The following is a 17,374-nucleotide window of genomic DNA, read 5'->3' on the forward strand; positions in this document are numbered from 1 at the left end:
AAGAACATCAGTCATTTTGGGTGCATGCAGAAGACCAATATTGTCAGTTGAAGAAATGCACTAGTTTCCAAACTAAGCAGGAATCGCCCTAGCAAGTGCCTCCTCCTCCTCCTCCTCCTCCTCCTCCTCCACCACCAGTGCTGGAGTCTGCTGATCCCAAATTAGCCTCTTCCATCATCTCAAACTCATGGAATTACATGTGATCCTTATCCTTGAGGGAATGACCAAGGAGAAGAATGTGATTTCTTAAATATATGGATTGCTGAAGATACAAGTAGTTCTTGATTAACAGGCGTTTTCATAATGCGAATTGGATATAATGTGATTGATGCATTGGGGAACACTATTTGTATTAGTTAAGGCAAATTTGTTCTAAAGTAATTTTGTTTGAGATCTGGAGAACCACTTAATGTCGCATTTAATAACTTATTCTTTTGCATGGATGCTCAACATAATAACATCTGATCATTATTTACACATTCACGTAAGCTTTTCCTTTATTTTATTTTTATCTTTAATTTTTCAATTTGAAATCCACTGAAAATAACCTTTTTCAGCATCACCTTTGGTAAGGTTCTACACTATGGACTAGTCTGGAATTTGCGATCACACAGAATCCAACGTGAGCTAGCTAATTGGATTCAAAATTGACTTGGAGGAAGAAGTAGTTGTTGAGGGTTAATTTTTTGCTTGGAGGCCCATGACCAGTGGTGTGCCACGGGGGTTGGTGCTGGGTCCACTATTGTTTGTTATATACATTATAATTTTTATGACATTGTGATCAACTTTGTTAGTAAATTTGCAGATTTGCAAAATTGGTGGTATAGCAGAAAGTGATGAAGGTTATCTAAGTTTAAACAGGTTCTTGAGTAGTTGGGAAGGTGGGCCAACGAATGGCAAATGGAATTAAATTCTGACATGTGTGAGATATTGAACTTAGGTATATCAAACCTGGGTAGGACTTGTACAGTAAATTGTGGAATCCTGGAGAGTGTTGCAGAACAGAGAGATCTTGGAGTACAGGTGCATAGTTCCATGAATGTTACAATTCAGGTGGACAAGGTGTTGAAGAAGTCCTCATTAGAAAGGGCAATGAGTACAAAAGTTGGGACAAATGAAACAGTCGTACAAGCGCCTGTGGGACCACACTTGGAGTACAGTGCAGTTCCTGTCACCCAGCTATAGAAGGGATATCATTAACTTGGAAACTATGCATAAGATTCACCAGAATGTTACCAGAATTGCAAGCCTGAGCTGTAGGGTGAGGTTGGTGCTCTCATCTTGCTGGTCCATAGGGAAGAAGGTACAGAACCGTGTACCTGATGACCGTGACCAAGTTCAAGATATACATTTTATAGAATAGGTCAATAGATGGAGATTAGGAATGGAAACTTCAGTTGTTTCTCCATCCTGACTTTTTTTCCTGATTGTTTTCTTCAAAGCTTTTTGTCCTGTAGAGTTAAATAGAAACTATTTGGTGTGCTGAGCTCAATGTTTTAACCTATTGAAATGGTTTGCAGTGAGATAATTCATTCTAGCTTCTGGAATTTAAGATTAATCAAGAGAGTTTAACTGACATATGTACCAGGAATAGAACAATTCAATTCTTACTTGTTGCAGCTTTGAGGAGCTCCTTAATGCAATAGATCAACAAATATATCGACCATAATCAATAGTACACTTCAAATTCACCCCACCTACACCCCTCTGCTTCCCGGCCATGTGTGTGACCCCTTCCCTCCCCTCTCCAGCTCCCCGCCCATTGCACCGGCGCGGGGGCTTTGCACTGTCTTCACGTCGGCGATGCAAGTCACCGGAGACGTCAGGACCAACGGGACACCGACCCCCAGGCCCACTGCAAGCACGGAGATCCCAGAGACCCACAGCCAGCAGCAGCCCAGCGCCGTTCCAACTCCAGAGGAAAACTGCAAACTGGCCGGATACATCAGGACCATCAGAAACCGCTCCCTGATGGGCCGCTACGGCGACAAGTGGCAGTTCGCCCACAGCCCGAGCTGTGCCCCCTCATCGGGACACCAACCCCCAGGCCCACTGCAAGCACGGAGATCCCAGATCAGCAACTCCAGCCCAGCCCCGCTCCAACTCCAGAGGAACACGCTCCCCGTAGGGGCAGAAGTTGATGGTGTGCAAGGTACGTCTTGTTCTTGGGGTCGCGCAGCTCGGGCTGTGGGCGAACTGCCACTTGTCGCCGTAGCGGCCCATCGGGGAGCGGATTCCTCTGGAGTTGGAGGGGGGGTATTGTGCTGTTTGATCGCCCCCTACTATCCCAGGGACAGGGAGACAGGACGTTCACCGATGGCGGCCCGCAGAGGTGACAGCGGAACCTCCGGTCGGTCCTCGACGAAAGGGGAACTAAATCCCCATTCATAAAAGAGAAGGTGGGGGTATATTGCGCGGGAGAGTAGGAATCCCAAGACAAAGTTGAGTGAGCGTTCACCGAGGGCGGCCCGCAGAGGTGACAGCGGAACCTCCGGTCGGTCCTGGAAGAAAGGGGAACCAAATCCCCTTCATAAAAGAGAAGTGGAGGGTATATTGCCCGGGAGGGTATATCGCCTACCTGGAAGAAACCGGACATTTTTTCCAGGATGTCGTCTGCACACCAAAGCTCACCAAAGCTCACGTTTGGCGCCAAACGCACGTCGCCTCTGCTGCACACGGATAAATTGAATAGTAGTAACGGGTGGACCAGACAATGATAGTTCAAAAGCTGAAGTATGTAGTGGATCAAAACAAAGTCCATATTTGTTAGAGTTAAAATTGTGGTTAGGATTGTAGCCTGATAGTTGCTGGAAAGAAGCCATTCGTCAACTTGAAGATCACGATCCTCAAGCTCCTGTACATTCTTCTCGATGGTAACAGCAAGACGAGGGCGTGGCTGGGCTGGTATGAGTCTTTAATGATATCTGCAGCCTTTTTCAGGTAGTGCATTCTGTAGATCACTTTTGATGGTTAACACCCATTCTGGATTTGGCAATGTCCACTACTTTCTGCAGCCTCCTTTGTTCCTGGAGTTTGAGTTACTGAACCAGGCCGAGATGCAACCAGTCAGTATGCTCTCCACCGTACATCTGTGGAAATTCATTGGAGTATTTGACAACATTACCACTCTCAATCTTCTAATTTTCTATGGGAGTGGAGATGGTGATGAGCATTTTTTTGTGATTGTATTAGTGTGCTGGGCCCAGGACAGATCTTCAGAGATATAATGCCCAGGAACTTGAAGCAGTTGATTCTGCACCATTGTCCAGTCGGCAAAGACAGGTTAAGGGATCCTCGGTTTCTCTTTCTGAATTTCAATCAGATAGTAGGAGCTTCATGTTTTCTTCCTAAAACAGTTTTTTAATAATTGCAAGATTCACTCAAGGTTTTCAATTTTTTTTTCAGATTTTCATTTTTATGTTTGCTTTTCCAATGTAGACGCAACTGTAGGGGCAATCCCAACTGTTTAGTGGGTCTTGGTGAACATGTATGGCTGGGGGAAATTGATGAAAATAGCTTCCACAACATTGATGACCCCAATTCGGAAAGGCGATGCAAGGTGAGTAAGTACAGTGCATTATGGAGAAAGATTAGTGCAACATTACAGTGTTTAGAGTTCCTGCTGTAGGTCTCAAGGCCCAATCCAGCACATGTACCTGTCTAACTGTTTCTTAAACTTTGGGGTAGTCCCAGCCTCACCTACCTCATCTGGCAGCTTGTTCCATACACCCACCACCCTTTGTGTGAACAAGTTATCCCTCAGATTACTATTAAACCTTTTCCCCTTCACCTTGAACCTATGTCCTCTGTTCCTCGATTCCCCTCCTCTGGCCAAGAGACTCTGCATCTAAATAAGTATCTTATTATAAAGCATTGGTCAGTAACAGCTGCTGATTAAATGCCCTTGTGACTATAGCCACCCCTATCCAAGTCATACATTAATTAAAGTTTAAAAAAGAATCATGCTCTCATGATATGGTTAAACATACTTCATATCTGTGGTTAAGCTTCATTACCATTGAATCAGTTGGTGTACTCAAAAAATTAACAACACTTGCTTTACCAGCTCTAAATATACCAATCTTCTAAATTGTAAATGCATGTTCTATGATATAAGTATTGAGATCACACATGCTGAAAGCTTTCTATTATTTACCATTCAAATATAATTAGTGTTTTTTGACTCTCCTGGTGAACACCAAAAATAAAGTGAGACCTTAAGATTGCATTTTGATTCTTTGTATAAGCATGCATATCATTAATTTAATGCTTAATTTTTTATAATTTTTACAAGATCAGATGTCTGTAAAGTATTTCATTTGTGTCTTGTAAACTCAGTTGTTTGGCAATTGTAGAAACCTTGATTGTAAAAGAACCTTCATAATCCAAGTTATGTTCCTTTCTCTCCAGAATACTTTTGTAGGGCTAACTAATCTTGGAGCTACTTGTTATGTCAACACCCTGCTTCAGGTTTGGTTTCATAACCTTGAATTGCGACAAGCATTGTATCTCTGTCATAGTCCTCAAAAGGAGACAGGGATTGGAGAAGGGATTGAGGAAGATGCAGGTGAGCATTAAGAAAAACTGAGTAAACTTCAATTAAATTACAGTAAAGTCACCTCTAATATTTTAATTTACAATTTTAATCTTGTGAGGGTGGACCAGACTCGCCATCAACTGTAGATCAGTAATATGCATTCTGGAGACAAATATATCCAGAATTTGATCTGCGGGACCCTCTGTTAATTTTCATTGGTGGTTTAGAATAAACGGAAAATGTTACTGCAGTGTTTTGTGCTAAAGTAATTTATTTGTTGAGTATTTGATCTCAGTCAAATTGAGTGGAGAGGGATTGAATGAAAATGAGTGTAAAATCAACCTCAGGAGCAGGATTGACAGACTTATGTGAAGCCACTTCTAATTTCTTAATCTGGAACATGTACATTTCCTCTTTGCAGTTATAAAGATATAAACAATCTGTCAAAGACCTTTTTAAGAATACATGTTGAGGTCATTACATCATTCTGCAATTTTCTTCAATGATATCCACTTGTTCATTAAATGTGTAAATACATTGCCTCTTGATGTTTGAAATTGAACATTGCTGTGAAAGTTAATTAGAAAGTGTGGATGTGTAGGTTGGTGATCATTTGTAACATGAAGCTTGTCTGAAGGCTGCATGACTCAGCAAGTATGACAGATAACGTGGTCATCAAATTGAAAAAAAGTATTCCAATGCTGTTTACACACATCCCTGAAAAGCACTGCCTTTTTGTGACTTTTTACATTATATGGGCATTTTGATCTGTCTTGTCCCTACTGAGTTTATGCCCCATCTAGGTCTCATCTTTCTATATTTCATCTAATGCTATCCACATTTCCTTCTATTACCTACCCTTTGTCAAACATAGCAGCCTTCATAACATGAATTGCCATTAAGACCTAATCAATTAATTGGTCCAAATTATTTTTGAATTTACTTTCCATGATTACATGGTCTCAAAGTTTTGTGTCTGTCATATTTAGTAATATGAAATATCTATAAAATTACCTGCCAACATTCTGTTTTGGTCCACTGTGTGGTGGGCTAACAATTACTATGTATAATTCATTATAAAAAGTGACTTTTGTAGGTGCAAGTGCTTGATTGCACCATGCCATTTTATTTGAGGGCAGTGTTGACGTTTTTGAGTACTGAATATGCAGCTTTTAGGTAAATACAAGTATGCTTAGTTTAGAGATATGGCGCAGAAACTGGCCCTTCGGCCCACCGAGTCCATGCTGGCCAGCAATCTTCACGCACTTACACTATGCTGCACACTAGGGACAATTTACAATTATACCAAGCCAATTAACCTACAAACCTAAAAGTGTGGGAGGAAAATGGAGCACCCGGAGAAAACCCACGCAGGTCATGGCGTGAACGTACAAACTCTGGTGTATGTTCCTAATCCTAAAAAATAATATTTTTAAAAGATCAGCTGGAGTTTGTCCAATTAATGAAAATGTTTGGATTATGCATAAATGATCTGCAATGCAGGATTTACCTATTTGCATCTACAAAGCCAATCATTTAAAGTTGGTTACTCTCTGTATTCTTAGGATATATAGATAAAACATACATTCATCATTGTATTACAAACAGTTATTTAACTTTGTGTGCTTTTGCCACAGAGTTTGAACCGCAGTCCATCTGTGAACACCTTCAGTACTTGTTTGCTTTGCTGCAAAGCAGTAATAGACGATATATTGATCCTTCTGGATTTGTAAAAGCGTTGGGCCTGGATACGGGACAGCAGCAGGTAAGTAGAAGTGGATTTGGGTAACTGGTTAGTTAAGATATATTGTCCATGTATTTTTAAAGTCTCCAAATTATTAGTAAACATCCTTGTTAATCCTGCTCTCATTAGAATCAATCAAATTAATCTACAAGACTTCCTGTTGGTAATTTATTTTAGGTAGTTGATTGTCATTTTCTGAGCTAGATTCCAAGTTAGAGTATATTTCGTGCTTGGATCATGGGTATACAGTGGCTTGCAAAATTATTCATACCCCTTGAACTTTTCCACATTTTGTCACGTTACAACCACAAACGTAAATGTATTTTATTGGGATTTTATGTGATAGACCAACACAAAGTGGCGCATAATTGTGAAGTGGAAGGAAAATGATACACGGTTTTCAAATTTTTTTACAAATAAAAAACTGAAAAGTGTGGCGTGCAAACGTATTCAGCCCCTTTTACTCTGATACCTCTAAATAAAATCCAGTGCAACCAATTGCCTTCAGAAGTCATCTAATTAGTAAATAGAGTCCACTTGTGTGTAATCTAATCTCAGTGTAAATACAGCTGTTCTGTGAAGGCCTCAGAGGTTTGTTAGAGAACATTAGTGAACAAACAGCATCATGAAGCCCAAGGAACACACCAGACAGGTCAGGGATAAAGTTGTGGAGAAGTTTAAAGCAGGGTTAGGTTATAAAAAAATATCCCAAGCTTTGAACATCTCACGGAGCACTGTTCAATCCATCATCCGAAAATGGAAAGAGTATGGCACAACTGCAAACCTACCAAGACATGGCCGTCCACCTAAACTGACAGGCCAGGCAAGGAGAGCATTGATCAGAGAAGCAGCCAAGAGGCCCATGGTAACTCTGGAGGAGCTGCAGAGATCCACAGCTCAGGTGGGAGAATCTGTCCACAGGACAGCTATTAGTCGTGTACTCCACAAATCGGGCCTTTATGGAAGAGTGGCAAGAAGAAAGCCATTGTTGAAAAAAGTCATAAGAAGTCCCGTTTGCAGTTTGCCACAAGCCATGTGGGGGACACAGCAAACATGTGGAGGAAGGTGCTCTGGTCAGATGAGACCAAAATTGAAGTTTTTGGCCTAAATGCAAAACGCTATGTGTGGCGGAAAACTAACACTGTACATCACCCTGAACACACCATCCCCACATGGTGGTGGCAGCATCATGCTGTGGGGATGCTTTTCTTCAGCAGGGACAGGGAAGCTGGTCAGAGTTGATGGGAAGATGGATGGAGCCAAATACAGGGCAATCTTGGAAGAAAACCTGTTAGAGTCTGCAAAAGACTTGAGACTGGGGCGGAGGTTCACCATCCAGCAGGACAATTACCCTAAACACACAGCCAGAGCTACAATGGAATGGTTTAGATCAAAGCATATTCATGTGTTAGAATGGCCCAGTCAAAGTCCAGACCTAAATCCAATTGAGAATCTCTGACAAGACTTGAAAATTGCTGTTCACAGATGCTCTCCATCCAATCTGACTGAGCTTGAGCTATTTTGTAAAGAAGAATAGGCAAAAATTTCAGTCTCTAGATGTGCAAAGCTGGTAGAGACATATCCCAAAAGACTTGCAACTGTAATTGCAGCGAACGGTGGTTCTACAAAGTATTGACTCAGGGGGGCTGAATACTTTTGCACGCCACACTTTTCAGTTTTTTATTTGTAAAAAAATTTGAAAACCATGTATCATTTTCCTTCCACTTCACAATTATGCACCACTTTGTGTTGGTCTATCACAAAAAATCCCAATAAAATACATTTACGTTTGTGGTTGTAACGTGACAAAATGTGGAAAAGTTCAAGGGGTTGAATACTTTTGCAAGCCACTGTATGTTGTAGACTGTGAGGACATAAAGAATCAGTCTGGTATAGCAAGGAATTTACAAAAATATCAAAAGTGTAATCCAACAGTCCTGTTAATGAAAAGGATATTCAATTATGCTGGAAAACTGCATTTCCATGTATATTTGTAAGGCTGTTCACTATAGTGGCTTAACAGACCAACAAACCACTGTTTTGTGGAGAATTAAATACTGTTTAATACATTGATTGTGATACATTTTCCAGATTAAGCTTTTAAGAACTTTGACGATTAGAATTATAGTATTATAATTTTGCAAAAGCACTTTGAGTTCTTTAGTAGTGACAAAATGCCAGACCAAATTCAAGGAAATTATTTTCCAATTTGTTCATTTATTGCTAGTGCCTTATTGCCCCTGGATTGAGTAGTCGGTTTTAAGAGGGCAGATCTGAGTTTGCTTAATTGAAATTATGATTGCACATTGGGCAACCTGGTTAAGGATGGCAGATTTCCTTCTGTGAAGGACATAAGTAAATCAATCCAGTAGTTCCATGGTCTCTTTTACTGAGACTAGTGCTTTTTTCCTGATTTATTTAAAGCTTTAATGCAAATCATTCTGCTGCCATGTTGGGATATGAACTATTATCTTCGAACCTCAGGAGTTCAGTATCTTAACTAAGAGTTCAGTATCTTAACTATTATGCTTCCAAGATTAAGAGGCCCCAACGGTTTTCTTGGGAACTGTCGCCATAGATTTTAGTTCAGTTTAGAGTTACAGCATGGAAACAGGCCCTTCGGCCCACCGAGTGATCCCCGCACATTAACACTATCCTACACTAGGGACAATTTTTACTTTTATACCCAGCCAATTAACCTACAAACCTGTCCATCTTTGGAGTTTGGGAGGAAACTGGAGTAGCCATTTAAAACCCACGCGGTCACGGGGAGAACGTACAAACTCCGTACGCACAAGCACCCGTAGCCAGGATCAAACCCGGGCCTCTGGCGCTGTAAGGCAGCAACTCTACTGCTGCGCCAACATGCCGCCCGATCTGGTTTCAAAATTCATAATTGTGTTCAATTAATCACAGCATTATTAAATCAAATTCTATTTATCTCTACTGTTTCCTGTTTCCCTGGTTTCAGATGTAACCTTTTCTATTCTTAGCATTGTCTATTTTTGTTTATTCAGTTGCCATGTGTTATTTATGGTTGCGAAGACTTAATGAATAATTACATGATTACTATTAGGAATATTGACAGTATTGTGCTTTTTACAATTTCATTTCCTGGCAAACTATATAGTAGCTCAGAAGACGATTTATATCTCAATTGCTAGATATTTTAATCTATTGTAATTATGTCTACAGGATGCCCAAGAATTTTCCAAGCTTTTTATGTCATTATTAGAAGATACATTATCAAAACAGAACAATCCAGATGTACAGAATATTATCCAGCAGCAGTTCTGTGGACAGTATGCATATGTCACAGTGTAAGTGAACGGGAATTTTTTTGAAGGGCCCGGTTTCCATGCTGTTCTCTGAACTAAACTAAATAAAAGGAGGAGCTGAAAGAGATGTACAAAATTATGAGCGGCATAGATAAGGTAGAAATGTGAATCTTTCTGCATTAGCATAATCCCGTATGATCAAAGGCATACGTTTCAGGTGAGGGGTGGTACTTGGCAAGATTAGAGAGGATTTAAGGAATAATTTTTGCAGCCAGCGGCCGATTGAAGTCTGGAATGCACTGGTTGAGATGCTGGTGGAAGCAGGTAATCTCACAACAATATGAACTCTTAAAATGGCACGCCATTTTGCATTTGTCATTATAAATATTTCTCTATCAATGATTGTCATGTCAACTATTTATTCTGAGCTTCAAGTGAACGAGGAATTTCATCGTACACTGATGTATATGACAATAAACTAATCAATCATAGAACCGTGCTGGAAATACATATAGATCGTCAAGCTCTTTTCAGTGTATTTATCACTGCAGGCTTTCTGGAACCAGCTGCATTCCATATACTCACTGGAGCAGTAAGAACAAACTGCATCATGGGTCCAGACAACACAAAATCCATCTTAGATTCTGGCACTGCAAGGCCTGATGACCCTAGATTTGAAGGGGGGAAGAAATGGGGAGCTTTTTCAGAGGCAGATCTGGCATTAGTAGGCCGTGGGCAAGCTAGGTGAAGAAAAGCTAAGCACCAACTTCTCAGAAGAGAAATCACACATTAGCACTACCTCAGGAGATTTGGATGAGAACAATAGGAAAGCATGTGTTGTGATGCTGAACCAAATGCAAGACTTGCTGTAAGAGATTAGATATCAAGGACATGTCCAATGTTATGCAGAGTTCATGCAGAAGTAGGTTGTTCAATTTCCACTCTGTGCCAGCCACTGTGGCTGCTCCCATATTACAAATATTGGTGGAGTTTTCACAGAGGCACAGGCTCCTTAATCCTCGTTCCAGTGGAGTATCAGGCTGATGCAATCAAAGCTTATTTATTGTCACCTGGGAGCAGTTTGTTGTCTTGAGAAAGCAGAGTGTTCACGTCCAAGCAAGCACACTGAGAAAATATATCTCATTCAGGTATACTTTAGGCCCACTTCGATCAAACTAATAGTTTAGTTTAGAGATACAGTGTGGAAACAGACCCTTTGGCCCACCAAGTCCGCGCCGCCCAGTGATCCCTGCACATTAACACTGTCCTACACACACTAGGGACAATTTACAATTTTACTAAGCCAATCGGCGTACAAACCTGTGTGTCTTTGGAGTGCGGGAGGAAACCGGAGTTCCCAGAGAAAACCCACGCAGGTCGTGGGGAGAATGTACAAACTCCGTACAGATAGCACCTGTAGTCAGGATCGAACCCAGGTCTCTGGCGCTGTAGGCAGCAATTCTACTGCTGCGCCACGGTGCCACCCAAATGATGTTACATTTGTTTTCACAAGAAATTAAAAAAACGCTGAACATTTAATGCACTTTCAATCACAAATATTAATTACTACCCTGCATTAGTTTTGCTATCATTGATTTAGTTTGTAAATAATATCGACATTGTTTAATTAGTGCTTGCACTGTACGTTACTTAATAAAATACCGTAGATTTTCTTTCCAAATATACTGCAGTGGACAAATGACTTTGATTTGGCTATTTTGGTTTATGGGGATAAGGTTGTAAAATGTTATTGGATTCTACAATATGGGCAGTGGATTAGTGAAAATCTACTTTAGTGCATGCAAAATCATTATCTTTTCCTGCACTTATGATACAAAGTGAGTAAGCACTTTCAGCATGAATTTATGGAACATCACCACAAGGTATACACCTATAAAAAGACGACCTGTCAGTTTAAAAAAAATGCATTTTGGAATTCAAACTGAGTTCCAGATAGATAGTTTACTATAAAGTTCCTTTATAAATTGGCATCCTTGCACGTCAGGCAATATCACGAGTTAACATAAAATCTCATCTTATTTATTTCCCCTGAGCAACATGACTATTTTCAATGTCTGTTAAAATATTTCAAGAGGCTAATGCTCTGAATTTGCTAAAATAACAATGATGTAGCATTTTACATTCGCTGTTAATTGTATACAATTAGAATAGCAAATTGAGGTAACAGGCAGATGCCCACTGCAGATGGAGTTAAATTGTGTTTAGTTGCTTTAGTGTAAGTAGCATATTTACTATTGAGATATATTGAATGATGTAGAGTTGCTGTTTCTTTATCTCCTATATTGTTTCAACAGTAAAATGCTCATGTCGATCTGCAGGTTGTGTTAGTGTTGGATGACATGCCATTTGAGATAGCAAGTCTTCCAGTTATGCTTCCTTGCTCTAGCACTTAATTGCTTTCCTTGGCTTTTCTCCAATTTACATCCAGGCCGGTGTGATTAAAGACAATATCTAGAAACAATGGCAACTTTGCTAAACTACATTTGGGTCACCTTCTATTACAATGGTGTTCCTTATTTCCTTGACAATACTGTATATCTATTGTTATAAAACTTGTTCTTCAGAGTTGAGCAATGCCACAGAATTTAAATACTGCTTTTATCTATGAGGCATCAACTTTGGATGAATAGTAGCATTGTTGATTGTCAGTTGTTGATCCAAAGATTAGGCTAATATTGCACTGCAACTTTAAGGAGGTGCTGTCCCTTTGGAGATGCTCTCTGTTGCAGGAACCAGTCCACTCCATGCCCTATCTAGCTTCTGAGATGGATGTAAAATATACCATGATGCTACGCAAAAAAAGGTGTATATATTGTCGAGTAAAGATGAGTAACGTCATTTAATCTTGGAATACGAATTTTCCTTAAGAAATCAAAGTATTCCCAATGATTCTTACAGAAGTGCTGTTGCATTAAAAATGATGCCTAGTCATGTGGAAGTATCAGGGCAGATACTCAAAGACTTGCTGAAAGAGGGATAGGTAGATTTAAGAAGGTAGATTCCATGGGTCACGATATCAGAAGGTACATTTTCAGTGGCAGTGTGGTAAATTGGGGGTAAGCTGAAGGCCAGAATTAGAAGAGCAGAATTATTGCTACGGAGTTTGTATGTTCTCCCCGATTGCTCTGGTTTCCTCCCACTTTCCAAAGATATGCAGGTTTGTAGGTTGATTGACTTCTGTAAATGTACCAAATGTGTAGGATGAAACTAGTGTACGGGTGATCAGTGGTTGACATGAACTTGGTGGGACGAAGGGCCTGTTTCCATGCTGTATCTCTAAACTATCCTAATCTATTTTATTTTTTCCATCTTCCTGTTAGTTGGAATGGATTGGAAAGAGAGAGAAGGGAGGTGGAGGCCCAGGAGGTGAGGGTTATCTAAAATTGGAGAATTCAATGTTCATACCATTGGGTTGTATATTACCAGGATGGAATATGAGCCTTAAAGTTAAAGACAAACTACTAGAGTAACTCAGCCGGTCAGGCAGCATCTCTGGAGAACGTGGATAGGTGACGTTTCGGGTTGGGATGCTTTCTCAGTCCCCGTGTCCTGAAGGACTGATACATTGACAATACCTTTCCCTTCACAGGTGCTGCTTGAACCATTATGCTTCTCCAGCAGTTTGTTTTTTTGTTTATGGGCCTCTTAATTTCCTGACTGTTCTTTACAGCACTCCTTAACATCTGCTCCTTGTTCATGAATTTAGTTATCTGTCCTACCAAACATTTTTGAATGACCAAGTAGAATGTCTGAAATAGTTGTTGGTAAATGTTAGCTTCCCTAACAGGGCAAGTATTCTGATAAAACGTTGAAAGCCAGTTTGAATGAAAATCCTGTTAATGTAGGAAAGAATCTCATGTTTGTTTGATGCAGGACTTGGTATTCCTATAAAATAGACATTAAGTTTTCTGTATGGTCCAATATTTAATAGAATTTCTGTTTTTAAAACCGTCATTAGTTTAATGTCCACTCAATCAGAAATCTCTCTTTACTTTCAGATGTAATCAGTGTGGCCGTGAGTCTAAGCTGTTATCCCGTTTTTATGAACTGGAGTTAAATATCCAAGGACACAAGCAGCTGACAGATTGCATTGATGAGTTTCTGAAGGTACCTAGGCATACAGTAATTGAGCCAAATAAAATCAACTTTACTGTTATTAAGCATTTATATCTTGCTACCACATTCACTGTATAATGTAGGTATGCTTGTACTCGATTTCAAAAATTGGGAAGTACAAATAATTGGGAAGCATGCAAAAGATCTCAATTGGATTTGGGGAAATTCTGTTAAATCCCATCATTATCATTAACTTGTGATTGTGGCCATAATTGTCATCTTCATTCAAGTGTAATTTGAAAAATCCTGCCAATGGAAATGCTCACCCTGAAACACAATATTGTGCATTTAATAGCTCCTTCCTTATTAGGAATTACATAAAATCCATATTAGTTATATTCACAATTAAACACAAATGGGTAGTATGCATAATACAGGTTCTACGAAGCGTAGTTGGGCTCAGTGGTGCCAGGACTAGTTAAAGCAAAGCAGAAGATCTTCTTGCCAGAATGGAATTGATAAGCTGCATCTGTGGTTTGAAATGCAAAATACAACAACAAAAAATTGTCAGAAGAGAATAGCTTGTTTTGTGATGAGAAAAGAGAAACAGAAATAAACAACTAAGTTCACTGGTGGTCAGTGCACAGATGATCTCCAAGTGCTGTAGAACTGGTACCAATGTTAGGGATAATTTTACAGGTAGCAGATTGAACCTATGTAGCTAAAAGACAGACCAGTTGATCAAAAGTTGTATTGCAGCAAAGGCAGAGTATTATTTTCATCCAACTGTTGTAAGATTTCTAACGTTATTTAACGTTATTTAAATGTATGCAAATTATACAAAAACTAATTATAGCTGCATTGTTCATTGATTATAAATGCACTGTCCATTTTTCACTGGTGTAATTTACCTATCTATGGAGTATAGAAACAGCATGCAAGCAATTACACATACTTGGCTCAGTAAATTGGAAAGTGGCATCCTTACAGTTTTAGATATTAGAGGCTTTTGATAAAGGTTCCTGTGAATGATCCCGGAATCTCACAAAAGCTACAGGATGGCGTAAATTCCTTGTATGTGAATACTTGGCCAATAAACGTATTAATTCATTCATTCATTCATTCATTCATTCATAAAATGGCTAAAGATTGGTTAACATGAGTACGATGGGGGGGGGGGGGGGGTGATGTTTCAGCTTCCAATGCTGCAATGTAATCATGACAATGTCTCAATCTCTATCCTGTGTAGCTTTAATATATAAATTGTCCACCTCCAATCCCAACATCATTTATGATTCCCTTAAGATGCAAGTTTAAATTCAGACCTCATTTTTCTATTTTACATCTTTTGATTTTAAGTATATTCCAAATTTGCTATCCTTGTATCATGCTGCACCCATCTCTTTTATCATCAGCATATTTTTCATCTGTGTGTAGTGTGTAGTTCCCTTCTTCAATCCTCGTAATTCATTTGTTGTGAAATTGGCTTAATCAGAACATCATATGAGACTCCATGTGATATTTGGTGGAAGAAGTTAAGCACATCTCTTGAGGTCATGCAGCAACAGTCTCTGGTGTTGATTGGTGTTAATTTCTTTTAAATGAAAGTTCAATTTGAATTAGGATGCTGAAACATAAAATTCTCTCTCAATTTCATGATGTTAAAGAACTTAATATGGAAGAAAAAAATCAATTGTATGTAAAATTTGCATTACGTGTTTTTTTTTCCATCTTCTAATATAAAATTTGATTTCAGGAAGAAAAGTTGGAAGGGGACAATAGGTACTTTTGTGATGAATGTCAAGATAAACAGAATGCCACCAGGAAAATTAAACTACTCAGCCTCCCAAGAACACTCAATTTACAGCTTTTGAGGTTTGTCTTTGACAGGTCAGTTATGGTCAATACACTGAAAGCATTATCAATTTCTGGTTTGCAGATTTCGGAGCCATGATATATTGTCTAACAATACTTTGTGAAATCTACATTGAAATTCCCAGTATGGGTAAACTTTTCAATGTAGTTTTGATTATGTATTTATAATTTGTGAATTATGGCAATTGAAGTTTAAGCATGCCAATGCCCAGATTAACATTTTCATGGGTGTGAAGTTATCTTATATTTAGCTTTAGAATCAAATGGAAATTACAAATTTTCTCCAGCATGCTCACCCTGTTGATGGACTGATGTTCCGATACCTGTTGTGTGCCTTTTTTAACCTTGCTCAAACAACAGTCCTCCACGTAGACACTGCATGGGTTTAGCTGAGAAATGTATATACGGAATACTTCTGTATAACGTTTTTACAGCTGAAACATGACGTCCCAATTCATTGCCTCACCAACGAAAGCAAGCTTGCCATCTGCTTTCGCCACCCTGAAACTAATAGAATTATGGTCATTGGTCTTAAAGGGCTTCCCCTTTGACACTTGCTCAGCCACATTTCCTGACAAGAGATTGAATGTTGAAATTCTCTAGTTTAGTTTAGTTTAGAGATACAGCGCGGAATCAGGCCCTTCGGCCCACCAAGTCCGCACCGACCAGCGAACCCGGTACACTTACACCATCCTACACACTTGGGACAATTTTACATTCATACCAAGCCAATTAACCTATTATGTCGTTGGAATGTAGGAGGAAACCAAAGATCTCGGAGAAAATCCATGCAGATCACGGGGGGAACATACAAACTCCGTACATCAAGCATCTGTAGTCTCTGGCGGCGTTGTAAGGCAGTAGCTCTACCACTACGCCACTGTGCCACCCTTAGTTCAGTTATCTGGATGCTGCTTCAGAAAACTATCCTGGACTGCACTAATGCAGTACCAGATAGCCAATATTAAGGGGGTTGAATCTAGTATTATAACCCTTTTATTCTTATACCTTCATTGTATTTTCAAAAAAATGAGTTCAGATTTGTTCTGAAATTTTGAATGAACATCTTGCCTGCATTATTTCCCCAAATACAATATGAAGTCTTTCCAAAAATCTTCAACCATCCAGTTGAGATGAGACAATCAGTCACATCCTTGTATAACTATTAGATGCTGCTTTAAGAATTTTGAGTAGCAAAAATCAATAACCACACAGGATTTGGTTAGACTGTTAATGCATTATTGAAACTCTTTCTTTCCCATACTTCATAGCAATTTGTTGTTTTGAAGCAGACAAAAATTAATTTCAATATTTTATAATGGTTGCTAAAGAATCATGGTTCGCAAACCATAGTTGATGTCAGGTGTTGCACCTAGATTGCCTTGTTTTTAAACTTCAGTGGATTTATTCTGCCCACTTGGTGAACCGAGGCAGAATAATAGACTGTGCCTTCATTGATATATAATTAGTGGGGGGGGTTTCAGTCCTTCCTGGAGGCCTAAGTAATTTGTAATTTATTTTTGAAAGAGTCAAGAACAAACATAGGCAGAAATAGAAGGTACTAACCGACCTAACAGCGAGATGTAGGTGCCTGGATCATGCTGCCAAGGAATGTGGCAGAAATGATACCAGCATTGACGAGGCATTTGGATCGATACATGAACAGGCAGGGATGGAGCAATGCAGACCATGTATAGAAAGATGGTATCATGGTCGCAGCAGACATGATGGGCCGAAGGGTCTGTCCTGTGCTGTACTGATATTTTTATGCCCAACTTTATTGGTGAAAAAGATGGCAAGTAATGTGAGTAGTTTAGAGGAAAAGTAGTTATTTATATTTTGAGTGAATGAGCAAACACAATG

At 39.5% G+C, this 17,374-nt stretch overlaps 1 protein-coding gene across 8 annotated transcripts in view; it reads left to right on the forward strand.

Moving 5' to 3' along the window:
* usp48 (ubiquitin specific peptidase 48) overlaps positions 1 to 17,374 on the forward strand; it is a 95,497-nt gene that overhangs the window by 18,045 nt on the left and 60,078 nt on the right. For 7 of the 8 annotated variants that reach the window (XM_033047950.1, XM_033047952.1, XM_033047957.1 and 4 more), the window contains exons 2-7: positions 3,439 to 3,559; positions 4,411 to 4,567; positions 6,175 to 6,302; positions 9,477 to 9,601; positions 13,579 to 13,687; positions 15,393 to 15,526. In XM_033047950.1, coding sequence (XP_032903841.1) covers positions 3,439 to 3,559; positions 4,411 to 4,567; positions 6,175 to 6,302; positions 9,477 to 9,601; positions 13,579 to 13,687; positions 15,393 to 15,526 — 774 coding nt within the window. The remainder of the gene's footprint in view (positions 1 to 3,438; positions 3,560 to 4,410; positions 4,568 to 6,174; positions 6,303 to 9,476; positions 9,602 to 13,578; positions 13,688 to 15,392; positions 15,527 to 17,374) is intronic. The other variant, XM_033047953.1, reaches the window with a different exon arrangement.

This window comes from Amblyraja radiata, chromosome 31 (genome assembly GCF_010909765.2).
Source record: "Amblyraja radiata isolate CabotCenter1 chromosome 31, sAmbRad1.1.pri, whole genome shotgun sequence".
NCBI lineage: Eukaryota > Metazoa > Chordata > Chondrichthyes > Rajiformes > Rajidae > Amblyraja > Amblyraja radiata.